Source organism: Tyto alba, unplaced genomic scaffold (assembly GCF_018691265.1).
Source record: "Tyto alba isolate M040663 unplaced genomic scaffold, T.alba_DEE_v4.0 Super-Scaffold_3, whole genome shotgun sequence".
Lineage (NCBI taxonomy): Eukaryota > Metazoa > Chordata > Aves > Strigiformes > Tytonidae > Tyto > Tyto alba.
In genome coordinates, this window is record NW_024881304.1 from 4,023,703 (window position 1) to 4,051,325 (window position 27,623).

Below are 27,623 nucleotides of genomic sequence, written 5' to 3' on the forward strand. Positions count from 1 at the left end.
AGGGCAGCCCAGCCAGACCCCCGGGGGGGTGGGGGGAGGTCAGTCACAAAGCAGAACGTGCTCCTGCTGTGCAGCCCCACACCGGTAAATAGCCTGGAGGTTTTTCAATGGCTGAGAACATTCAGATGTTACCGCACAAAACCCCACGGAGAAAAAAGAGATTTTAAAAAAGCAGAAGTTTTTTTAAGCTGGTATTTTTATTAGAACTCTCTACATAAAGCATCTTTGCCTGCCTTAAACTTACAGTACTTCTCTGACCGCTGCTTCTCTGTAACACAGCGCAGGATGCCTCAAGCTACTCCGCATTTCTTGATTTGGACGCTGCCACCTTAACAGCTTGCACAATGGCATCTTTATCGATGCCAAACATCTTCAGCAGCTCAGCTGACTTCCCACTGCGTGGTACATGAGATACAGCCAAGCGCTGGACTGTGATACCCGGCTCACCCACCACTGCAGCACACACGGCTTCTCCAATGCCACCTACAAAACAAGTCAAACACAACACACACCTGTGTGCTTCCACAGGCAACGCAGAGGTAGCAAGTACATCTCATCCAAAGGTCCATGCCAGTTACCTCCTCACTTCACATGCTTATGGGAGACACCAGTCACAGCGTGTGGCTGAGTTGTCCATTTGTGAAATTAAAACCATTTCCTATTTCAAAGGCATTCTGAGGACAACCAGCCTGACATTGCTGAAGTACTTCCAAATTGGCAGTAAGAACCATATACGTCTCAAGGGCACAACTGCAGGAAGCCCTCACCACTTCAGATCAGCCACCAAGAGCCAGGTTTAAAAATATATTTAGATTGAGGAGTACTTACAAGTGTACTTAATGTGCTGAAAGTCTTAATTCCCACCAATCTCAACAGCATTTAAGAGCTCCATCTTTTCACAACGCCTGTCCGTGCCGCTGGGCACCTCTCTGAGTTATGTAATAGAATCACAACCTTTGCTCAGAGCCCCGCTCAGACTGAATCACTATCGCTCCCAGGGACAAGGATGCAGCGGGGAACTGCGTTGCAGCAGGACGGACACTGCAAGCAGGAGTCCCCGGGAAGAAGAGGACACAGGGCGAGTGTCGAGAGCACCTGCTCCGAGCCCCGGTAGGAGAGACACCTTGGTGCTGCCCCCCGGGACTGCCGGGCTGTTCGCAGCTGCGGGCACGGTGCGGTTGACCCAGCCAAAGCCAGCCTCTGCGCCCAGGCACCGCCCTGGATGCGGCTGGCGAGATCAGCCCGATGAGGGCTTGTGATGGGTGTACGCTTGACCTTCCTCGATTGTGTCACACCAAGAAAGCTGTGCCAGTGTAAATCGCATGTTCATCACCTCAGAGTGTGATCATGTTGCCAATTTGAAAATCTGCAGTAACATATTTGTCCAGAGTTGAAAGACAAGCTACAAAATGATGAGGCTCAGTGCTGCTTTCAACATCCATAGTCTGGAACAAAAGCATGGTGCAACCAGCACTTACGGTAATGCCAGATCACTTCAGGTGACAGACAAGAGAGATGCTTCACCTCAAAGTAGGATAATATTCTCATAATTTCTATTAGTGGATATCTACTAATGCCATAGTTCGCAGCTGCCCCTCTGCTAATTTCTCCATCTCCCAGCAAGAGGAGCAAGCCTGACACACGACTCACAACAGCTGCGCTCTGTTTGCCTACGGCCTCATCTTCCCCAGACATGTGCATAGGCCACCCCCTGAAAACCTGTGCAAACAAGCAGCAGCAGATTACAGAGTTAGCTTCAGCCGGGTGCTGGTCACAAGTGGTGCTCCCAGGGCTCAGTACTGGGGCCAGTTCTGTTTAATGTTTTTCTCAATGATCTGGGCAAGGGGATCGAGTGCACCCTCAGTAAGTTTGAAGATGACACCAAGCTGGGTGGGAGTTTTGATCTGCGTGAGGGTAGTAAGACTCTACAGAGGGAACTGGACTGGCTGGATCGATGGGCTGAGGATAGTTGTATGAGGTTCAACAAGACTCAGTGCTGGCTCCTGCACCTGGGTCACAACAACCCCATGTAATGCTGCAGGCTTGGAGCAGAGTGGCTGGAAAGCTGCCCAGCAGAAAAGGATGTGGGGGTGTTGGTCGACAGCCAGCCGAATATGAGCCAGCAGCATGCCCAGGTGGCCAGGAAGGCCAGCAGCATCCTGGCTTGTGTCAGCAATAGCGTGGCCAGCAGGACTGGGGCAGCGATCGTCCGCCTGTACTCGACCCTGGGGAGGCTGCACCTCGAATACTGGGTTCAGTTCTGGGCCCCTCACTGCAAGACACAGACTGAGGTGCTGGAGTGTGTTCAGAGAAGGGCAGCGAAGCTGGTGGAGGGTCTGGAGCACAAGTGCTGTGAGGAGCAGCTGAGGGAACTGAGAGTGTTTAGCCTGGGGAAAAGGAGGCTGAGGGGAGACCTTGTTGCTCTCTACAACTACCTGAAAGGAGGCTGTAATGAGGTGGGTGATGGTCTCTTCCCCCAAGTAATAAGTGATAGGACAAGAGAAAACAGCTTCAAATTGTGCCAGGGGAGGTTTAGATTGGATATGAGGAAAAATTCCTTCACCAAAAGGGTTGTCAAGCATTGGAACAGGCTGCCCAGGGAAGTGGTTAAGTCACCATCCCTGGGGCTATTTAAGACACAGAGATGTGGCACTAAGGAACATGATTTAGTGCTGGACTTGGCGGTGCTAAGTTAAAGGTTGGACTCAATGATCTTAGTAGTCTTTTCCAACCTAAACAATCCTATGATTCTAAACAAAATCCTGGCACAGAAGCTGGGGGAGTCTTATAGAGACTACTCTGCTTCCCCCAAGAAGCATTCTACCTCAAGATTTACTTGGGAATCATCTTAGAAATTCCTTCCTGCATGCATCATACACTTTTTACCCTAGTTTAAGAACAGGACCATATACCAGCAACAGAATCCTGAAATGGCCTGTAAGCAAGTGAAATGAAGGAACAAAAGAGAGTCCAGTGAGGATGCAAAGTGCTGTCGCTCTTCACAGACCCTGATCTGCTCTTTTATAGTAGTGGAGAAGAAAGAGAGAGGAATTTATCCCAGAGGGACTGTGGACACAGTCATAAACCATCTGATTTCAAGCAACCTAGAGTCAAGCTTTTGCACACAGGGAAAACTTGCACAGCAAAAGCCTGCACAGCAATGATCTCTCTTGAAATTAAACAAACCACAGAGCAGCTGCTGTAAAGCCATAAGGCAAAAGCACTGCACCACAGCTGGAATTTACAATTTCACTGGGCACAAATGAATCAAGACTTCACTTGGACCAAGCATACAGGAGGACACACAAGTCCAAGTTAATCAGAAAGGCAGCTCTGATAAACCCATTATATTTTAGGAAACTTTCAACCCTCAGTGTCATCTTATATTTGTAACAGCAATGAAAAAGGCTAAAACCTCTCCTTTGCTTTAACTGAACGACAGCATCAGGTCCCATACTTCTCTCTCAGGTCAGGAGAAGCTTTGAGCTTCCAACCCCTGGGGAACAACTGTGTGGGCTGTGACCTCCCAGACCTTCTCACCTTCATGGTAATGGTCCTCAACAGTGATGATTCTGCCCTTGGTTGCTCTTGCGTTTTCAAGTATTGTCTTCTTATCCAGGGGCTTTATAGTGAAGGGATCGATCACACGGATGAAGATTTTTTCTGCAGAAACAGAATGAAATGATTTGCAACATGCGTCTGGAGAATGCAAGATAACACAAGTAGTACAGGCAGCCCCCTGTGATCTTTCAGAGACATTGTGAAAACCGTCTACACTAACTCCCAGATATCTGCACCTATGGCTTGTCTACCACAGAACACAACAAACCCTAATTTTCATATGTATTCTTTCTTCATGCACCTTGTGAGATAGTAATACCCATCCATTTCACAGACAAAACTCTTGAGGCAGAAAAGCCTTGGATGAGTGACTCAAGGTCACTAGGAGTGCCCATCAGCAAACAGTAACCTAACTGGCCTTCCCACAGGCAAGAGCAGCATCTAGTCACCAGGAAATCCTTCTTATTCAGACTGCCAATCACATTTTTTTTCCCCAGACCTTTATTTCACCTTTAACTTTACTGTCAAGCACAATTTCCTCTTGCTTCTTCAGTCTGTAGCATTCTGAAATCTTCATTGCAGGCTGCCCACCTACCAGGTATGCCTGTTTCAACTGCCCCCGCCCTGATTATGGCACCCTCAAGGTTGACATCAAAACCAGAATGTGTCCTGTCATCGTAAGGCAGGCCCAGATCGCTTGTTAAAGCTACATACAAATGGTGATTGTTTATAAAGAATAGCAAATTACATGAGGTTTTGTCTGACCTTGGCAAGCCAAACACTGAGTCAACTCTAATCACAAATAAAGAAGCTCTGTGTTATTTTGAAGGCTCTTTAGTGGCCAATATATTTTAGGTATTAGACACTGCCTCTACACTAAGGGATTATCTCTCCATAGCTGGTTATTCACACTTTGAAGATCAGCAGAGCGTCACAAAGCATGGTAAATACAGAAAAGTAACAATAGTTCTGAAAATACAACTTTCACAGTGTCCTAAGCCCGATGGCTCGAGGTCATGACAAAGTATCTGTCCACAGACACAGCGTACAAAGCTACCCATAAGCCACAGGCAGCATTAATTGTATTATCTCTTACTATTTGTAATCTCTTCCTGGGCACAGGCTTCTGCCTCACAGATGGATTTTTGGCGCCTTTTTTCTCATTTCATTGAAGAATTTTTATCTTCACTGTGAGATGTCAGTGTGCCTGAGCACTATCGTAGAACTACTGCCTCCCATGCTAGTTAAAGTAGATACAGCCATTCAAAAACCCAAGTTATCTACAGAAAAAACCCAACCTTATCTACAGAAAGGCACTGCATGCCAGCAGCCCTGTGTAAGAGCACACACAGTTGCTGTGGCTCGGCTGACAAGCTGTGTTTTGTTAACTGGCCCCAGCCTGATGGCATTCTATTGTGTTGGTGCCCCTGCCTGCCCAGACAACACGTCAGGAACACGCTTCCTCTAAGATTAGCAACTCTAAGGAGACTTTGATCTGAGCAGTTTGGCAATTTTCACGGCTACTAATGTTGCTAAGTTAACTAAAACCTACCCAATTTGGCAAGATTGGCAGATAATATACTATGTTGCACTATATCAGCTTAACAGGTGACTAGCTGTCTGTAACATTTTAATTAACATTTACCAGTACAAAGAGTGAGCAGGTAGGCTGAGTGGTGTTGATTTCTTTGCTGTGTTAAATGATACAAAAGGAAAGAAAAACCCCCATAATCTGATCACCTTTTCTCAGCTGCTCTGCTGCAGCCAGAGCCTCATGCAGAGTGACTCCTGCTCCAATCACAGTCACTTGGTCATCCTTACTCTTCAGAATCACCTGCAAGAAAATATTTCCATGTATTTTTAACAATAAATCTTACTGATATTTCTAACTTTTCTGGAGATTTTATTAAAAAGGTAAATCTTTGGCACTGGAATGCTTTAAAGGGAAAAGGGTTTTTACAAGAGGAACTTTGCATATTTTGTCTGATTCTGTTTATCTGGGCAATAGTTACCTTTGCCTGTCCAATATGGAAATCCTCGTTGTTGTTGTAAATGATGGGATTTTCAGGACGACTAGTTCTTATGAAACAAATGCCCTGTTTCCGAAGTAAACATGTTATAAGTTACAAAACCAGAAAGGTGTTGACATTCTAATTTTTAAACCATATGAAAAAAAACCCCAGCAAAATCACTTTTTCTATTTGTCTGGTTTTCACCCCTCTGTGTTACCTCTGGTTCTACAGAGTAAACTCTCCTCAATTCCCATTAGTCCTTTTTCAATAGCTGGTTGTTTCAGACATTACAACACAGTTAACCTCCTCTTAGAGCATCCTGCTAACTTACAATTTGCCTTCTGATTCCAAGATCTTTATTTCTCTTTTGTTCTATTCTGGAAATGGAGAATCCTACTCAAGTTAATTAGAATCTTAGAACTTTGCCATACACATGCAAATTTACTCTAGCAACTTTAAAGCTGAAGAAGAAATGCTAAGCTGAAAGCAAGGAAAAATGCTTTCCATCAGTTAATGCTCAGATGCCCTTCCAAAAGAAGCAACAAACCAGTACTTAAATCTAATCTCTCCCTCACACTACCTTACACTCCTTTCCCTCCCTCCCCCCATCTTTTTTTCATAAACCACTCATCACATTTGTTACATACCAAATTTCCACACTCCTTCACTTAAAAACTGTACTAGCATGACAGAAATTTTTCAGATTTTTTGCTCTTTTCCCAAGGTAAACTCCTATGGCAACCAAAAGAAATACCAATAAAGGAGATGGTCCGACCCAGTGCTACCAATGATGTCTGACTATTATTGTGTCAAATTAGCTGAAGGGAAAGGAGATCAAGAACTCTGTCACAGCCCCATGGGAAGTCTTAGTCATCTTCAGCCACAGGCCAATTTAACTGCAATCCATCACTGGCAACAGAGGAGCAGAAGATGCCAACTGAGACTGTCAATCAGTATAAGCACCAGCTCTCAGTATCTCCAAAAGGTGTAGACTGTCTTAGACTAACAGAGGACCTGACTCCTGAGCTTGATGATCAAAATCCTCATGATAAATATAACTTTCCATATCCATCTTCAACTTTGACCCCAGAGATACCACACGAGGAGTGTACTTTCTCTAAGTTTGCTGAAGACCAACAAGAGTTACACTTGCCCTTATTTCTAAGCCAATTTAGACCCAAGCTGCAAATCTTTGTGCAATCATTTACATCTCCCCAAATCTGGCCCACAGCATTCCAGACTGTTCATTCTGCACTAGCCTGGACAGAATGTCTGCAACCTTTCCATGCAAAGAAAACATCCCACTGCCATGCTGGGGCCTTTGAAAGAATTTATGTGGGTAGAGACATGCAAGAAACATGCCAGAAGCAACAAAACTAGTAAAAAAAATAAATTATGCTCTGGCTCAGAAATACTATCTTGCAAACCTTGGTGTTGGCAGCTATTTCCACTGCTTTTTCAGTAGCTACAGCATCACTAGGATAAAACACAGTGGCATTGGGAATAGCTCGGAACATGCACAGATCCTCCAGTCCCATCTGAGATGGCCCATCCTCACCTAAAAGAATTAATCCAGGATTACAAAAGAATAAGCGCACATTTCTGACAATCACTCAAAATAGCAGTGAAGTTCAATGTAAACCAGAAAAAAAAAAACCAAGGATAAAATCAGGCACACACAGGACATGCAAGTCTACCTGCTTGAGAAAAGAATCATCTTCTCCTTAAACTTGGAACCATCTAAACAGTAAATAAAGATAGAAAGAGACTAAAAAGAAAGAGAACTGGGGTTAAAAAGAAAAAGTATAAAATAAAGTATAACAATAAAACAATACAAAAGGAAGGCAACCAAAGCAGGAAGGGTACAGGTACAGAAAGAGGGTCACAAGGTATCTGAGCATCTTCAAATTTACAGGTACTGAAGGTGCACAAGTGAAATTTGTACTTATCAATAGTGTTCCTCTAGATTTAAACTGCTGGAAATGTGAAAGGAGAATTGCATGTGTTCCATCAGAAATGGAGAGTACATTTGATACAACTACTCTCAAATTCTTAGGCTCACTTCAAGATTAAATGAAGGGTATGTATTCTTCTATACTGTAAAAAGTCTTTAAAAGAGCAATAGGGCATCCGTGTTCTTAATTCTAACAACTCAAGCGCCTTATGGTAAACTGCAGATCTATAAAAAAGAATTGGTAGCCAGAATATGTGCTGGATGCCATGATTTTCCACAGTTAAACAACTACTGCAACACCCCCCGCCCCCAATGACCTTATGCAACGGTGCTCTGGGAATGACACTGTTCCAGACTAACCATGCAAAGAGTTCTGAGCCCAGTCATGCCACAGCCTGCAGAGCAGAAACAGGGCAATAAGCCTTCCCACATGCACCCACTACCTGTTACTCAAGAAGGACGAGTTCACGAGGAAGGAGGAGAGTATTTTCGTAAGAGCAGCACAAAACTCTGAAGAACTTTAAACATGTTAAAGAAATCAATCATTGAACTCTGCCACTATACATTAAAGTAAGCACGAACCAGGAAAAGGGAGCATCTTGGCTTTTCAAGTCATGACATGAAAAAAATTCTCAACATCACAGTTTCTAAATCTGTATGCACTCTGACTGAATGACTGGGATCTCAGTGGGCAGCTTCTTTTCCTGAAAGGCGCCCACACAATGTATACATAAAAGAAAAGTGAAATTATGAAGAACAAAGCTAACAGGTACCTGAATCAGAATCTTACCTGAGGTCAAGAGAGTATTCATGATTGTCCTACGTTTGCAATCACGGTGCCAATAATGCCAGCATTCACAGCTCATACTAGTAATTTACATACTAGCATTAAGGTGAGTTTGGCCTCTAGTGAATCTTTATGAAAATCCCTATTTATGTGGTTTTAGAGTTAATGCAGACCAAGAGAGCAATTTTCAATTATATCTGCGAACCCTACATTTATAGCTTAATAAAAAAAATGTGAGTGCTTAATATGAACAGTAACTAGAATATAAAACTGGTTATCTAAACAACTGGCATTTCTATTTTTGACACATGTACACTATGATTCCTTTCCCTGTACGTTCAATTTGGAAAGCACATGTTTTCCATTATTCTCTTATGACCTTGACAACTTATTTAATGTTTCATTAGATGTTTTGGTCCATCAGGAACTATTGGTCTAGGACTGAACTTAGTACAAGTTCAGAAGGTCATTTTGATAGTTATTTCTTATAAATTTAATGGGTCCAAATTTCAATGCAGCAGAAGCCCCGTCTACCTAGAACTGCATACATAAAACTTCAATTTTCACCACAGATCCAGTTAGGGTTCTGAATGCCATGCAGGCCCAAAGTCCTAATAGGAAGTATACTTAATTCATACCCTTCAATTTAAAATTGAATTTTCTAACTGATAAAGGATTTCTCTGAATTACTTTCTTTTAAAACTTGGTTGCAAAACTTTGGGTTCAAATTCTGTTTTGAAAATCAAAGTCGAGGCCTGAATCAGATTTGTAACTCAAACAACTTTATAAATTTAAGTATGCACTTCACAATCACAGCTCCCAGCAGAACATTTCAAGTGCTGAAAATTGAAACTTGGAAGTGTAGTTCTAGGAGACAATTCAGGTAACCCAAAGGAGTTTTATCTTCTTAAATGAGCAAAGACCAAAGCTGATTGGCTTTTGCACCAACACCCTTTGCTGCTTGCTAGAAGACTTAAACTGGATTGAATGATGAGGTGGGAAGACTGATTTTAAAAAGAAAAGAGGCTTGTAATAGAATCCCTCCGTTAATGACATACACAAGCCATAATCTGATATACTCTACTTACAGTCTCCACTATTACAACATACTCTATACTGCTGCAGGTAAAGCTTGAGGTTCTAGATGAGACTACACACATCTCTGAAGCATTTTAAAATCTTTATAAATATTACAGGTTTATATATTGCTTTAAACAAAAAAAAACCCCCAACCCTCCTCCAGACCACACTGCTAGCTAAAGCTATTAAATCAACTGAAAAACTGATGCATGCAGAGCGCCTTAATTTACTACCCCTGTCAGCTCTCCCCTTCTTTTCCCTTGTAAATACCTAGTAGTTTTTCAAGCATGAATGTCTACAGGCATTTTCCTTCTTGGTATGCAAGTCTGCTCCTGTTTTCTTGGGTGATGTCTATGCATTTCATTAAAAAACAAAAACTCCCTTCCTCCCTCAAACCAAAATCAAACCCCAATATGATCTGACACGTACCAAACAGTTATGATGGGAAGGGAAGACCAGAGAAGGTACTGCTAGTGAGGGCCCTCAGCCTGCTGCTCTGAGACGTGCTGGCTACACCACAGCACGTTTGAAGTCTTACGAAGAGAAGCCAGGGGCTGTGTAGGGAGGGGGTCAGGAAGGCCAAGGCACAGATGGACCTAAACTTGGCAAGGGATGCAAAGAGTAGTAAGAAGGGCTTCTTACAGGTATGTCAGCCAGAAATGAAGGGCAAAGTGTACCCACCCCAATGAGTAGGACTGGCAAACTGAGAACAACAGACAAGCAAAAGGCTGAGGTACTCAAGAAATCTTTTGCCTCAGTCCTCTCTGGCATCCTCTCTTCCCACAATTCTTGAGTGGACGGACTGCAAGACAGGGACTGGGGAAGCAAAGTCCTTCCCACTGTAAAAGAAGATCAGGCTCGTGGCCACCTGAGGAATCTGAACGTACTTAAGTCTACGGGACCCGACTAGATGCATCCCAGAGTCCTGAGGGAATTGTCTGAGGTATTTACCAAGCCACTCTCCATTATATTTGAAAAGTCATGGCAGTCAGGTGAAGTCCTTGGTGACTGGAAAAAGGGAAACATTGCACCCATTTTCAAAAAGTGTAGAAAGGAGGACCCTGGGAACTACCAACCTGTCAGCCTCACCTCTGTGCCTGGGAAGATCATGGAACAGATCCTCCTAGAAGCTATGCTGAGGCACATGGAGGACAGGGAGGGTGATTCAAGACAACCAGCATGGCTTCACCAAGGGTAAGTCCTGCCTGACCAACCTAGAGGCCTTCTGTGATGGAGTGACTACATCAGTGGACAAGGCAATGCTACAGATGTCATCTATCTGGACTTCTGTACGGCCTTTGACACGGTCCCCCACAACATCCTTCGCTCTCAATTGGAGAGATATAGATTTGATAGATGGACCACTTGGTGGATGAGGAATTGGTTGGATGGTCGCATCCAGAGGGTAGTGGGTCAACAGCTGAATGTCCAGATGGAGATTGGTGACAAGTGGTGTGTCTCAGGGGTCTGTACTGGCACTGGTACTGTTTAATATCTTCATCAGTGACACAGACAGTGGGATCAAGTGCACCCTCAGCAGATTTGCAGATGACATCAAGCTGAGTGGTGCGGTTGACACACCTAAGGGACAGGACGCCATTCAGAGGGACTTGGACAAGCTTGAGAAGTGGGCCTGTGTGAACTTCATGAGGTTCAACAAGGCCAAGTACAAGGACCTACACCTGGCTTGGGGCAACCCCTTGTACCAATACAGGCTGGGGGATGAAGGGTTTGAGAGCAGCTCTGCAGAGCAGGACTTGGGGGTACTGGTGGATGAAAAGGTGGACATGAGCCGACAATGTGCGCTCCCAGCCCAGAAAGCCAGCTGCACCCTGGGCTGCAGCCAGAGCAGGGGGGGCAGCAGGGCCAGGGAGGGGATTCTCCCCCTCTGCTCCGCTCTGGGGAGACCCCCCTGCAGTGCTGGGGCCAGCTCGGGGGCCCCCAACAGCAGAAGGACACGGAGCTGCTCGAGTGGGGCCAGAGGAGGCCACGAAGATGCTCAGGGGGCTGGAGCAGCTCCCGCATGGGGACAGGCTGAGAGAGCTGGGGGGGTTCAGCCGGGAGAAGAGAAGGGTCTGGGGAGACCTTAGCGCGGCCTTGCAGTGCTTAAAGGGGAGCTTATAAGGAATATGGGGACAAACTTTTTAGCAGTGCCTGTTGTGACAGAACAAGGAGTAATGTTTTTAAACTGAAAGAGGGTAGATTTAGATTAGATACAAGAAAGAAACTTTTTTACATGGAGAGTGGTGAGACACTGGTACAGGTTGTCCAGAGGGGTGATAGATGCCCCTTCCCTGGAAACATTCAAGACCAGGTTGGACGGGGCTCTAAGCAACCTGGTCTAGTTGAAGATGCTCCTGCCAACAGAAGGGGGGGGTTGGAACTAGATGGGCCTTAAAGGTGTCTTCCAACACAAACTATTCCGTGATTCTATGATTCAATTTCCTGAATTACATAACAGCGTCACAGTTGCTTGTTCCACTAGTACTTTGAGGTTTTGGGGTTTTTTAATCCACACATTAACTGCTCCAGTAGTAAGAAATAGTGGGATAAGTTGAGGCAATTATTTCAAATCTGTGATCTTCAAAGGCAGAATAAACCAAAAACATTTATCCCTTGTAAGTGCTTTTGAGACTGGTGGACAAGAGCATCTATGCAAGAAAAAGTATCATTAGATTCTCATTTTAGGGACTGGGAAATAACGGTACAGTAAGTACACAACTGTATCACAGAGGACATCAACTGCAAAGACGGAAAGGAACCTAAGCTCCTCACTTTCAATCCAATCCCTTTATATTACTCTATACTTGTAGAGTAGAAAAGCTGGTAGGGAAAAGCCCTAGGACAAACTGATAAAAGAGAAAAAAGCAGATGAACTGATGAAGGCTTGAAATCTTTCTTTCTAAATACAACAATGTGTCTGATAAAAGTCAATTGCAAGTATGACTTCTTCCTCTAAATGGTGGCACTGTTATACCATCACAGCTCTATTACTGATTGTCTCCACAAAGCGTTATCAGTTTGACTGCTAGACACTTATCACTGAATGAAAGGGAATTGCTGGTAAATAAGCCAAGGCTGCCCTTACCAATAGAAACACCGCAGTGCGAACCACAGAGATTGATGTTACTCTCGGAGATGGCAGCCATGCGGATCTGGTCAAACGCCCGTGTGAAGAAGGTAGCAAAGGTGCTGGCAAAAGCAACAGTTCTGTCACGAGTAGCACAACCAACTGCAATGCTCACCTGGAAAGAGGGAGATTGTACAAGAACAGTGAATTCCCCATTTAACAACTGTTTCCAAGAGATCACCTGTGGGACTTCCTACCATAAAACTTTAGCAAGAAGCTCTCAATGCAGATTCAAAATCTCTGTCCAGTCCTGCTCCTAACTGTTGGCCTTTCCAAAACGGAAAGGAGACAACTCACTCTCCCAGTATCTATTCTCCAGCATCTCCTCTACTCCTTGCCTCAACTGCTAGCTGTTATTGTTGATCCTCACTGGCAGCTTCTTTTCTTTATCTGCTCCAAGCAGTCATTCACAGAGTTTTCAGACTTATCCCCCTCTTTCTTTTCCTGGATCAAAGGCTTACGCTTTCAGTCCAAAGGACATGGTTTTACTATCTCCAGCAGACAAAAATTATCATAACTAAGTGGGAATGGATTTACATGTGTTATTTGGTCTGGCATTTATTAAAAGGGCTCTTCTTCAGCAAGATGGAAATCAGAACAAGGCCCTTAAATTTTTTATTGCTACAATTACACCATACATTTATTTTACACAGAAATTGGCCTGCTCTTCATGGCAAATTTGTCCTTAGCTGATGTAAATTCAAAATGCCTGACTCAAGCTCATGAAACTGCCCTAGTTCAAAATTTGCAAGAGAGTCCATGAGTTCTTTGGTTATAAATCTTTAAAGACAACAACAAACTTCTGCCTGAATTTGTCTTTTTAATTTCATTTGCTTCAGTGAACCCATATAGGTGGCAACTGAAGACTCAGTCAAACAGACAAGATACCAAATTACTTTAGTCCTTTCTGTACAAAATGTCATCAGGTTAAATTTACTGTTTCTTTGTCCTCATCTTTATACACCAGTCTAGCCTAGAACTCATTGTCATGTTGTGACATTCTATTTCTTGAAGAAAAGAACAAACCACCACCCTAAAAAGTCTTTTCAGAGTTAAATCTCTACAAATCACACTGCAGAAAGTATTACTCTTGTTTACACGTTGCCTTGTGTGCTGCTGAAACGCAGACAATATGATCATAAAATAAGAATCAAAAAAGAGGGGGATTTAGAAAAGAATGATTAGAAGAATTCCTGTTGTATTGTATTTTAAGCTTTTGCAATAGCCTAGTTTTCCCCTAAGAAGCGAGCAAGTCAAATTAATTATCCATGAATACACATACGAAAAGCAAATATTAAAGCTCCACTCTCTGAAGGTTCAGACTGAATGGTCTCAGATCCTGCTGTGTAATACCAGTATTTCATAAAACTAAGAGACCAGTTACCATGTTCTGTTCAGCAATGTAGCATTCAATGTATCGACTGGGATGTTCTTTCTTAAAAAGCTCTGAGAAGGTGGAGTTCTTGGTGTCTCCATCCAAAGCAATCACCCGATCATTAGCGTGGCCCAGTTTTGCAAGTGCAACACCATAAGCTTTGCGGGTAGCCCACTAGGAAAAGAAAAACATAGCAGTAATGTTATAACTTTGTTTCCCGAAGATTTCTTTTTTCCATTTTCTTGTTTTTCCATGAGTGCATGCACATACGATTAAAAAGAAAAAAAAAACACAACCAAAAATATTTTAAATGTTAGCAATATCAAAAGTACCTATGAGAACAGTGGCAGAAGAGTAAAGAAATAAACAAACAAACAAATACAGTGAGGCATCAGGACACATATCTGTGCTGAAACTGGCAACTCCCTACCAATCAAGCTTGGAAAATTTGAAAATCTTGGTTTCCAATCATGGAAATTCACTGAACTTCATTGAGTTTCTCTGATTTTAAATATACATAAAATAGTTTGGATAATGGATAATGATCATGAAATGAAGAGTGATTTGAGTCTTTATATTTTAATATATTCTTTCAATACCCAGTGAGTTGAATGTCTATGTGTCACACCACAGAGGTAGGTGTTTACCAGGATACTCAAAATAGGAGAGAAGAGGTGGGTAGTTGAAATTGTGGCAACGGATAACACAAAACCTCCTGCCATCCAGTAGAGTCTCACACTTCAAAGATAACTGACAAACAGTGAAATGGGGAGTACCTTTTCTCCCACTTTGTAAGTTGGTGGAGATGGCATCTTAATGTTTCTAATATTTACTACAGGTGCATCTTCTTCTGGTAGGGCTGGAGAAAGCTTTTTCTTATTTTGGATTTTGTCATCTATTTCCTGAATTACTTGTTCAGCCATGTTTTTTGGAAGGGGCTTTCCATGCCAGCTTTCCTTATCTTCAACACCTGTGTATTTAAAATTACATTGCAAATAAGAAAATTATAAAAACTATTTAAGTTTTTAGCTGCAGATTTCACCCAGATAGAAGTGGAGTATGACAGTCTAGTATAGTCTTCCAAGGAAGAAGATCCTTATTATTCCCACTGTAAACACTTATGATAGAATTCAACTGCATTAAGACAGACATGTTTAAATATATAAGAGAAATAGTCAAATTCCATATATTCCAAACTAGTGACGAAATTCCTGCAGAAATCGTTTTTTTAAATTGGCATCTGAAAGACCTGGTCTGGAAGTCTGGCAAGAAGTAAACAGTAAATCAGTGCAAACAGTTAACATGAAATTTCAACAGTTAGGCCTAAATAACCAATTCAGCTAAGTTTCAAACAACAGTTAACCAAGCCATCTAATTCAAACAAGACCTGACATTTTACAGCTTTATTTTAATAGCTTCTGATGACTCTTATCTTTGTGCACCCAGCACTAACAGCAAAATTACCTCGCTGGTTGATATGCTGCTTTTCACTAAGTCATTAAGAGTAAAGAATTTTGCTTGCTTATTCAATGGACAGGAATGAAGATATTCACTCCTGTTACTAGTATTTATCTGATTAGAAAAACAAACTCACTGAGTACTGCTACAAGCTGTAGCTGAACAGAATCATGGCAACCCCTGTCACACTGAATATGCATTTACTCCATTCTGTGGATGCAATGCTCCATAGCTAGCACACATCTCACTTGCAAGAATCAAAATAATTTTCTTAGCACTAATACTGTTGAGAAGTATAGCGAGTTTGAAAGAGCTTCTGCATGCCCTTGCTCAAATGTGTCACCCGTACATCTGTCCCAATGACATTTAGGTAAGTCTCACACGATGTGAAAACTACAAAAGGATCTCGGAGGCACTGCAAACTCCAAAATTCAAACTGTTGCTAACCTATAAAATAATTTCTATGGACCACTGTATCCTACAGATAAGATCATATGAAATAACCTGTAGTTAGACAAGGTAGCTTATGTATCATGCCTCACGCAGCTTTGTCAAAACCGTAAATGCAGAAACCCTCCTCATTTTCTATGCATTTCTGCTGCCTGGCTAGCAACAAGCAGGCCCAGTTATCCGCAACACAGGGAGCTTCTGTGACAAAGTTAGTCCCTTCTCAAGAGTAGTCTCTGTGACTTTAGGGATCAAGAGCAAGCCAAGGAGGTTGCCTTCTTTTGCTAGGGCAATTTTCAAGACCAAGTCATATGGTCCAATGTTCCCCCCTGCTCTGGCCGTCTTCCAGACTAGAAAAGACTTTTTAAAGAGTAACAACTCAAGTACAGCTGACAGCAAAGGAAATCCTGCTCTGCAACTGGGGATCTGTAGAAGCTCAGTCAACATGGAACCTCACCTTGCTGGATAATGTGATGAACTGAGAGCCACATCTTTGTCTGTTCCAATGAAACATCAATCTAATGTCCTCCATAACAAAAGGCAACAAGGAAAAAACCAAACGGGTGAAATCCTGAGTTTTCAGATTGTATGGTAGTATGATCAAGTCAAAAAGCTGACAGGATACAAACTGTCTCCTAATGTATGAAACATTAAATGTCTGTATTTCTTAATGATTACACCTTTATTGCAGTGCTATGTACATATTATTATATACACATGTATATGTAAAGCAATAGAGGTTTAATTACCTGATATGCCTTTGCCTTTAAAAGTCTTTGCAATGATAGCTGTTGGCTGATGTTTGGCCTGGCCAAAGGCTTTGCAAAGTTCCTCCACGCTGTGTCCATCAACAATGATAGCATGCCAGCTAAGTACACAAACAGATCAACTGTTTCTAAAGGGTTTCAGCATGTGACACTCTCTGGTAGTTAGCAATAACAATAATGAATATTAACTCCAATGCAGTGTCTTTTTAAGAGACCCAAAGTATCACAGAAACATGAATTAGCATTCATTTGAGATCATAAAATATCATATTCCCTTTTTTACAACACAAAGAGTCACAGAGGGATTAACAGCTACTAGCAAAATTCACAGCCCACAGATAACTAAGTTATCCTGCATTTCTTCAGACATAGTAGCTATTTTTAATCACAAGAGCAAATCAAACATCAAGAAAATATTAAAAAACTGACAATGAAAGTTCATTAAAACAATAAAAATGCTCCATCATAATTTGCATGGCTGCTACTGTATCTGTCAGTTTTTTATCACGTATTTTTGCATCTACATAGAAGCATACAATTCTAAACTAAATGTAAGCCAACACAAGAAATCTCTTAGGAATAATGGTTTCCATGCAATTTTTTCTGATCTACTTAGTATGACATTACATTTGGTCACACAAAGAGTTATAAAATCTGTACTTAATATGATAAAAACTCCTTTAAGATCCTCTAACAAATTTATCTGAGTAAGCAGACTTTTTATTTTTCCTCTAAAAAAAAATTCTGCCACTTTTAATATTCCTGTCATACCAATAAAGATTACCAATATCAGGCATTATGAAAGACCGCCCTTCTAGGTGATGGTATCCTTCAGAGCTGAAAGCTCATTTCAAAAATTCTGAAAAGCAAATAAAACATAGTCTCCTGTGGGAGACTATACTGAGCTTCTTCCAATCACATACCCAAAGGCTTCACAGCGCTTCTGATAAATTTCAACATGATGCTGCAGAGGGGCTGGGTCACTTTGTCCAAGACGGTTAACATCAAATATAGCAACGAGATTATCAAGCTTGTAAAACCCAGCGAAGGCCATTGCCTCCCAAACAGAGCCTTCGGATAACTCTCCATCTCCAAGCAGACAATACACTCGATAGCTAAAAGATTAAAAAAAAAAAAAAGTATCATTTAAGTTGAGCACAATTAAATCAAAAGCAAAACCCTACTAACAATTCATAGTGAGAATTCACCGCTTTTTCTATCGAAAACTCAACTCCCATTGCTCAGTGCATTCACCTCATATAACCTTATGTAACCTTCAACAAATTGAATTAAAATACTTTTGAGCTGTTACACATGAAAAAAAAAAAGATGAAAAATGCTGTACTCTTTTTCAAAACTTTGTCTCAAAAAAAACAGGTTTTAAGCCTCTTATTGCAAGGCTTGAATGAACAGGCCCATTAAACACTGTCACTGTGACTCAGCAAGATCACTAACAATGCATGAAAGGTTACTGTCTGCTTCCTCATTCCTACCATATACTCTCTGGAAGGACAGCCAATAATTTAATTTTAGGAAACTATAAATTGGGGGATGGACTAAAGCATGGATTAAAGCATGTCGCATAACCAAATTCAGAAATCATGAAAAAGATAATCAGCATGATATGACTTTCGAGACTATTTCGCCAAACACTGAAGCTTTTTATTTAGGTAAAACTCATTTAGCAGGAGTACTGCCTGATCTCTACAGAATTCAGCTGCTGTATTTTTCTTTTATGACCACTCTCTTTTTTGGATGACAAAGCTTTATAAATGTTTATAACTTATTAAAATTTTAAAAATAATAGCAAATTAGTCTTTAAATACATAATTTTAAAACCAAATAACCAAGATGGCTGTTAGCAAATTTTTTTTTACCAGATATTAAGCTGTAACAGACTTGTGATCTGAATTCCACCCGCCTTCAGCTAAATCTGAACTCCTTCCACATAAGCTGCTCCCCAGTACTGCATATGCAAGACCACCTTTTTCTTCTGTCATGGAAGCACTGGTTATATTTTTTTCCACACGTACTATCTGCTAAACTCAATTAAAATCAGCAAGTCATCTTTCATAGAAATGATTTCAAGCTAGTGAAGTGTAGGGCACATTAACTGGGCAGCCTATGCTCGAATGTACTAGAACTGTCACATAAAATATATCAACTACATCAGGCTATTTTCCTCCTCATAGAGATTTGCCTTTAGACATCTACTTCTCTTGTGCACAGAACAAATGGCAGAAGCAGTCATTTTTGTCTCTATGGAAGCAAGTGCCTTTCTGATAACATTTTGAAGCCTTACTTTATGATTGAATGGTGCTATTATTGACCGTAACAGTTCCTTATCTAGATACATGTTCTCCGTTATTTATCATCTGACTCTGAACAGACGCATCTCTAGTTTGCATCTTCCTTCTACGGTGACACACAGCAGTCTCAAAATGGCTATCAATAACTCTCTGGAAGTCAGAGGCTGCTCCAACCATTTACTGTTTTCTCTGTTCAGGAGCATCACCTTGCAATGCTGTCAGGTTACAAATGGAACACACGTATGCACTAATTCTTGCTAATCTTTAAATCCTTGGCAGTTTCACTGGCAATGGCTTTGTAATTATCAGGCTAGTAATCTATCATTTAAAACCTGAATTTGAAATGAAAGAATAAAGGAAGTGGGATTTTTCCTCATTGAGATAAGAATATAATTTATTTTCACAAAATATTCCCATTGAAAGCCTATAATTATGAAATACGAAGATGGAATTACCTGGCTCTGTCAAAGAATTTGCCAGTGTATGCCATTCCACATGCAGCACCAAGACCCTGACCAAGGGATCCAGTAGCCACATCAGTGAATGCTTGTCTCTGAGGATAAAAAGACAATTATTTTACAGTTAAGAAACAGAGGAACTAAATTCTAGTGATAGAAGATACAATAATATATAAATATACATAAAAATTCAGCTTCTCGGCTATAACAATACAGTGCGAGTCCCTCCAAATCCTGCCCTGTTCCCCTTCTCTCCCTGCAATGCACGTACCTTGATGATCAGTGTCACAAGCTAACTAGACTCTCTGAGAAGGAATGGTACCAATGGCTCAAAAATTTCTCAGCTATGCCTTGGATAGCAACAGTTAAGAACTGATGATTTTGTGTAAAAAAAAAAATAATTAATTGAAACAACTGGTTGGGAATGGAAAGACCAATGAGGTGACCAAACTGGATATAAACTCTTGAAAGACCCCAAAGCTTCTTAAAGGACAAAAAAAAAGCCATGCTGGAACTTTACATAAACCTTTTTAAAATGGAAAATATTGACATACAGAACTGTAGGGGAACTTCACTACAACAACAAAAACCATTTTTACATGCTTATTCAAATGCAGACACTGATTCAGTTGTGAAGCCATAAATATCATCATCCTTCTTAAAAGTCTTTATCTTTCCTGCACTGTAGCTGGCAACCAAGCATTGCTGCAAAATACGTGTACTTCTTGTTTTACAGAAAACACCACCTTATATCAAAGGCTATGAGCACTCACTGGTACTGGGTGTCCTTCTAAGACAGAATCAATTTTCCTCAAGTTCAGTAATTCTGATTCTTGTAGAAAGCCAGCCTCTGCCCAAACAGAATATAAAATCGGTGCTGCATGACCCTAGAGAGAAACATAAATTTTAAATGAAATGCAAGTTTCACAATATCCTAGTATCAAGGCAAAATTCTACAAAGCTGACAAACCCTGGAATCAGGTTCTTATGTCCACTAAGTAGGCACTGAGTTATAAAACACTTACAATGTAACACTCACACTGATGCTTGTTTCCAAGTCCCCCATGCGCCTGCATAGAGCATCCCAGATAGCTGACTACAGTTAAGACAGAAAGACTGCAGCACTCTCGAGGACTATTTAGAATGTCCTCAAGAAAATCAACGTGGAAAAGTAAGAAGGTCTCTCTCGGACATGCAGGTCCAATTCCAAAAAGTAGTTTTGATATCCAAATTAAAAAAACCTTGATTCAATTTGCTTAGGTACCACATTCAAGAACAGAGAACTGTTCACTAGTAAGGAGATGGATGAGTGTTTTTCCATTATAACTTCTTCAATACATATGTATTCAAGGTAAGATGTAGTGAGTGACAACAGGCAAAATTTTAAGCTTTCTACACTCAGATCCTTGCAACTAGGTCCAACTAGACAACTGCAAAGTAGCAGTCATCTTCCAACCGTGTAGTCATTAGGAGTCAAAAAAGCATGTGCAGAGGTTTGAAGTCATTTAGCAACTCTGGGCAGAAATCCTGATTAATTACAAAGAGTTAAAGCAAACATGAAGAAGTCACTCTCTCTTACTGCTTTACGACCTCACATTAGCTGCTTGCTTCTCATCCAACTACTTATTTCCAAATGGCAATCAGAATTGGCAACAATTATATGCAAGGATATAATACACCATCAACTACGCAGCATTACTGTAAGCCACTATGTGAGGAAATACTGCTCGGAGATGGAACCTGCCTCACTGGAGTACTTCACGTGCCATTTTTTACATCATTATGTTTTCTGCAGGCCCCTCAACTGCCTTTATGTGATATGATTGAAATGTCCCTGTGATTTGCAAGGGCACAGTGCAAAAGGGGATAGAAACACTAACGGCCAGTCCAGACTGTGGGTTTATGTGTTTTCTGAACCACAGTGGCTTCACAAGCAGTACTGACTTTAATATCATACTAGCACAGAAGAACTGCAAACTACCCACTAACCGACTGTAACTATTTCATATAATGCTCCCTGAAAAGCTGACAGTAATTAGTGCACATCGTGATGTGACTGCAGGCATAACAGCATGGCTGCATTTAACAAGTAGAGCACGAAAACTAGCTGTGACTTACTCATTAGAAAATCGGTTATGCCAAAATAAAATGGATGTTAATACTTCTTGATAGATTTTATAAACAATATAATAACATCTATTATTTAATATTAGAACAACTTACCACAGTGAAGTTAAGACTTATCAAGACACATTATACAGATACTTTTAAATTATTTTTTAGTTATGCTACAACTTAATCAGCCTTTATTTGTCTTTCTGAAGTATACAAATTCCAAGCTCTCAAATATTTCCAACAGACTTATCCTTACTTATGCTTGCATCTATGCAGAAGTCAAGGAAGACAATGAAATTTAGTTTACAGACAGACAGCTCTTTACAGGCATACTGCAACAGTATAGCATAACAGTTTTTATTTTACCTTTGAAAGAACAAAGCGGTCGTTGCTGGCGTTTCTGGGATCTTGCACTTTGTACCTCATGGTATGGAAAAACAGCACAGACATGATCTCTGCTGCACTGCAACATGATGTAGGGTGGCTACAAGTCAAGACAAATCCAAGATTACCACTTCTTATTATTGTTTGCTCAGGACCATATCTTTAAAACATCACTTTACCAGTCCCCTACTCCTCAGCATTAAAATACAGTCTTAAGTGTTTTTGATAACCCACCCCATCTACCATTCCCCCCAATGCCAATTAGTTATACTTTGAGACAAAGGGAGCCTTCTTGTCTAGCTGAAGTGGGTATTAAAAGATAGACCCTGATGACAACTCAAGAACATATCTTTTAGAGTTCTCTGTTCTTCATGCCAAGGAACACAACCCTAATCATTGACTGTGAAGCACAGGAAGCAGTATGACCCTGTGCCTGATATCATACTCTACTGATTTATCTGATGGCAGAAATTCGCACTGATGGAGAGGAAACAAAGACAGCTTTCCACAGTAATATGGCCACTCACAGAATGAAGGAATTAAAACCATGGCATCAGGACCTGTTCAGGCCCCATTGCACAGGCAGGGATTGGTAATGCAAGATTAACTTTTGCAGAAAGTTCTGGACCATTTATAACTGTATAACATAGGTACCATTTTATTTTACCATGTCAGAGCTGATAGAACTAGAATTCTGATTTCTAAAGAGGGTATTAAATAACACAATTCTTTTAGTTCATCTTCTATGGAAATTGGACACAGAAATTAACTGTGTCCAGTAAACACCCAGATACACACTGTAAAATACTAATTTGCTTAATCTTTGGCTAAGAGGAACCAACACTTTCCACATTTACATCTGTAACAGTTTGAAATATTGAGCTAGTTGGTTTATCAAACACTTATAAGTATCTGGGATAGTCTCTCCCATTGAACTATCTGGGACGACTTTTGCAATGACTTTCAACAGCAGCACAAATTAATACTTCAACCATAACTTGCCTTAGAAATACACAGGCACATTTCAGAAGCCATTATAGTACCAACAAGCAAAGAGGCTCTTTAAAAACCTTTATTGAGTGCAGAAAGTAGCATTTTTCAGATTTCAATGGTGTAAACAGGATCATTGTCAACATCAGTGGTTGCTACTGAAGTACCAGAAAGTGAGTGATGAAAAGTAAGAACGTTATGGCTACAGAAATCTGCATCGGCTTTGAAAATAACCTGCAGTTTCACCTCACTTTCTCTTCTACCAACATTTATTTTTCATCTTTAACAAGATACTCTTAAAATATTTGACTCTACTTGTAAAACAGAACAAACTTACTATGAAAGTGTCACATTTTGTTTCCCACATGTACATTTACCATGCATGTTAGGATTAGACAACACTTTCATTAGAACTTTAATCAGAATATTCTCTTCAGGTAGTAATAAACCTTCCCACCCAACATCCCCAATAGCGCTGTGATAAGAGAATAAAAACATGCAAAACACTAGCAATATATGAATTACGGTTAGTGTCCATCCCTTAGTAAGTACTCACACAGGGAACCAAAATAATTAGCTGTAAACCATGGTTCAAACATATTAGTAAATATTTATGTGTTTGAGTTAATCAATAAGCCTTACATGCTTGTTTAAAGCTTTCATTCCTTTAATTTTATTAATTTTATACTTAACCATACTTCTATGAACTCCTGGTCTCGGTAAAAAAAGTTTTAAACAACCTAAAATGATAGCATGTGGAAATAAAAAAAAAGGTAAAAAAATTTAATAAATTACCTGATTTTTTTTAATATAAATATTTGGTTAAAACTACAGGGTAATGAAATTACTTCCTACTAACAGAAATTACCCCAAATTTAACTACATATAAGATACCAGAAATCATTCTAAAATTCACTACACAATTTTCTTTAAATATAGCCATCTTAGCTGCATCTACAGGCCTTCTGTTAGCTCCTACTTTTCTAATAAGTTCTGTTAAAAGAATTCATTGTTAAGCTAAGCAAAGTGTATTTGGATTACTTCTACAAGTAGAGAAAAAAACAACAGTAAGTCATTGCCACTATTCTCACACAATCTTCCGCATTTTGTTCCTGACTGACAAACAAACTGGAACTTCACAGTGGTGGTCCCATTAACATGCTTCTCTGCCAAAGAGCTTCTACTGAAGAACTGCCTTAACTTTGAAATATAGCCATCTAGTAGGAAAACAAACCAAAGTACATTAGACCACTGAAATCCTGGATCCACACAAATCAAGAGTAAAATAATTACTCTAACGTAGTTTTGTGGGATTTTTTTAATTACTCTGCATCAATTTATATTAGCTCTGTCTACACATTTCAACTAAAGAGTGGTTGAATGTTAAAATGGAATACTGAGTGAAAGACAAAAGCTAAAAAATTGAAGGAGAAAATAATTTGCAATAAATGATCATACCACATGTTATGAAACTTAACAGCCTCTTAAGAAACTCTTGCAACTTCCACTTTTAAGAATTTAACCATCTAATTCTAGGAAGCCAGGCACTGTTTCAAAACTGCATAAATTTATCATTAGCTACAAAAGAGACTCTACCAGTTTTGATTAAAATGTCTGCCCTACTTATCTAAAAGAAAAACTTCTTCCACGCCCAAAAGCAAGTACATTCAATCTTTACAACTAACTTAATCAAATTTTTCCAAATCCAAGGCATTTTAAGCACGTTTTTTTTTTCAGTTCACTGAATTTTCCTACTGCAGCTGTTAAAGTACTCAAAGTGATATGTTTAAACATCTTCAGCATCAGACTACCTGATCTTTTAGCTCTTGTCCAGCCAAAGGCTGTATCTTTTTTAACAAAAGTTAGTAGAAGTGAAGACTGCAAGAACTGGTGTGTCAGATCTACCATGGAACCACTTGTGTTGTAATATATGCCACAGTTTACAGAAATTACTTCCTTCAAAGAAGTAGGCAGGTCCTGTTTTGTTTGAAGTGCTTTTATTGCAAGTATTTCCTTCAGTTTTACAAACTACACATTTAACAAACACAAATTTCCTTAACAAAGTCAATGCAAGAATGACAGGGGTTTTATATTAACTGTAAGCTTCTATTTAAATTTAACTTGTATTCCAACATTTTTCTACATTCTTAGTGCATACCAGCTCATTGTCTCATTCAAGTTTTGGAAAATACATTCATAGTCTGTTTTAGAAACGTATGCGACTTGCCTAACACTGCAACAGACTGAACATCTTTTTCTTTTAGGCACGTTACTACACCATGATCTTGGTAGCCAAATCTTATTAATTAAGAAAATATATGACTTATCAACAGAATCTTCCCTCCAGAGCCCATCTTTCATAATCTGCTCATTATCGGGTTGTGTAATGTCAGACTCTACACAACTCTGGTGCTAGAATAAACTAGAGTGATTAATGAAATGCCTTTCTGCAAATACTCAGTATTGTGGCATACATGAACCAGGAATAAAAAGCTACTACTTTTTAAATAAAACTACTTTTACTGTTTCTTCACCAGTATGGGGAGAATGGTTTTACTGTTGAATTTCATGGACCAGAGAAAAGAAGCAAAGGCTGTAGCAAGATCCTTATTCTTTAATACCACATCAGGCAAAACAGATAAATAATTTTATTTGCATATAAAATAACTGATACCATACATCTCTGGCCCGCTTAAAATACACACTAGACACTCAAGGACTACTAAGTAGACTTAGCACATTTTTTCTTACCTACATTTTCACAGAGGCTTATATAATACTGCCTGTACACTGTAGCTTTGAAACAAATCAAGAATTAAAAGAGCAATTGCTGGGTATCCCATTCTTCTCTCTCCAGAATGGACCAAACAAGCTATGACTTTGTAAAAACCCACTCTTATGCCTAGCTGAGAGGTTCCCTGTGTCCCAACACTCCATTTTACAGGGTGACCCAAAGCAGCATTTTCATTTGCTGTATGCAAAGGGAACGAGTAAAGTTCAGTTTCTGTATGCTTTGAGAAAGAGCCATGTGAGGTAGTCCATGCCAGACACGGTAGAAAGTGTAAGGCAATTCAAAGAAAAAGCTCTCCCAAACACTACAGCCAGTTTCAAAGAGGTCCAAAGGAGAAAACTGCAAGATGGTATATAAAAAAAAAAAAAAAAAAAAAAAAAGTGGCCAGCACTTTATATGAAAGCACTCAAATGTATTATTCAAGCAGAAAAAACAGCTTTAATTTTACATGAGTAAAAGTGGATTGTTTGAAGAGATTTTTTTCCATAGGTAAAGCACGATCAAAGAAAGGATAACCCTGGAATCTGCACACATCAGAGCCTACACTAAATCCTGTCCAGAGGCCTGAATAAACTGCCCATTTGAGACCGCGGGCATTTCACAGATAATCCCACTTGGGCTCACTTGAAATTCTGTGCAGAATTAGTTCCAACTGACGGGCACGAAATGAAAAAGAAACCGCTTGCGCCTCCGGCACAAATTCTTTGGTTTTCAGTCCTGCATCAACTTAACATTCCCGGCCTCTCCGCTCAGTCACAACACCCGCCCGCTCCGGGGACCGACGTGGCCCGCGGCGGGGCGGCCTTTGCCCGCGGGAGCCCCACGCCTCGCCCGCGCTCCTCGCCCACGGCCGCCATTTCCAGATGTAGCACCTCCACATCAGGCAGCTTCACACGAAGCCCCCGACGTGCCGGGGGTGAGGGAAGTACAGGGGATTTGGCCGTGACCCCCGCAATACCATCTCTCCCCCCACATCTCGCGCTAGGGTTCCCCCATCCCAGCGCAGCGCACGTCCCGCCCCGCCACCGCCTCAACCCTCCCGCTCGCCCGCGGGAAGGCACGGGTGGGCCCCCAGCATCCCGCCCACTCGGTGTTCCGCTCAACGGTCAGAAAACGGAAAGCGGGGTGGGGTGAGGGGGGAGCTCTGCCCTCGGTGGGGTCACCGGCGCGTCCCTAGGCGGCGGGAGCCCAGCTCCGCCCCGCCTCGGCCTCGGCCTCGCCGCTGAACGGATGCACGACGCGGGGATGCGGGAGCGCGGCCGGCCGGAGGGGCGGGCGCACCGCGGAGCCATGCCCGGAGCGCAGCCCGCCTGCCTCACTCACCCGGAGCCGGCCGCGGTCGTCGCCTTGATGGAGCTGATGCGGAGCCGGTTGGCCGTGTCTTTCAAGGCCTGCAGGGTCTGCTGGTCGGGCTTGTGGTAATCCTCCATGGGGGCGAAGCTACGGGCCGCGGCGGCAGCGGGGCTGGGGTGGGCGGCGGCGCTGCGCGAGGGCTGTGGCACCGCGCCTCAGCCGTGCCGGGCGCGGGGCGGGGCGGGGGGAGGCGGGCAGCGCGCGCCTCTCGGCCCCGCCTCCCGCCGCGCCGCGCACGCCGCCGGAGGGGCGGGGCGGGGGTCGGCGCGCGCGGGGCCGCCGGCTCCCCCTGCCGGCCTCCCGGGGCCGCGCGCAGCCGCCATTGGCGCCGTTTCCCGCCGCCGCGCGGCAGGCGCGGGGGAGCGGTCACGGCCCGAACCCCTCACGGCCGGAGCCCGCCGGGCTGAGGGGAAAAGGGCCACGAGGCGCCTTTTCCCTCCATCCGAACCCTGGCCGATGAAGCTATTTCGAAGCCGTTCGGAGCACTTCAGGCCTGTTCGTGCGTGTGAAAGAACGGCACTGCACCGCCTGCCTCTCAGCAGTAACCTTGTTCCTCTACCCTATCAGGAGAAATAAGAGCAGAATGACCCTGTGTTGTGTCCGTTCAAGAAATAATTCATACTTCTATAGTATACACCTAGAAATTCGGCAA

General features: G+C 41.7%; 1 protein-coding gene across 1 annotated transcript; it reads right to left on the reverse strand.

Moving 5' to 3' along the window:
• Positions 1 to 178: 178 nt before the first annotated feature.
• TKT (transketolase) lies at positions 179 to 27,164 on the reverse strand. Its single transcript, XM_032984234.2, has 14 exons — positions 26,942 to 27,164; positions 21,820 to 21,937; positions 20,112 to 20,225; positions 19,336 to 19,433; positions 17,495 to 17,686; positions 16,554 to 16,672; positions 14,676 to 14,869; positions 13,909 to 14,073; positions 12,483 to 12,639; positions 7,001 to 7,131; positions 5,574 to 5,657; positions 5,302 to 5,395; positions 3,541 to 3,663; positions 179 to 483 (listed from the first exon to the last, which is right to left on the reverse strand). Exons 1-14 carry the CDS (start codon positions 27,046 to 27,048, stop codon positions 296 to 298), a joined length of 1,884 nt encoding a protein of 627 aa, XP_032840125.2. The 5' UTR covers positions 27,049 to 27,164; the 3' UTR covers positions 179 to 295.
• Between the last annotated feature and the right edge of the window lie 459 nt (positions 27,165 to 27,623).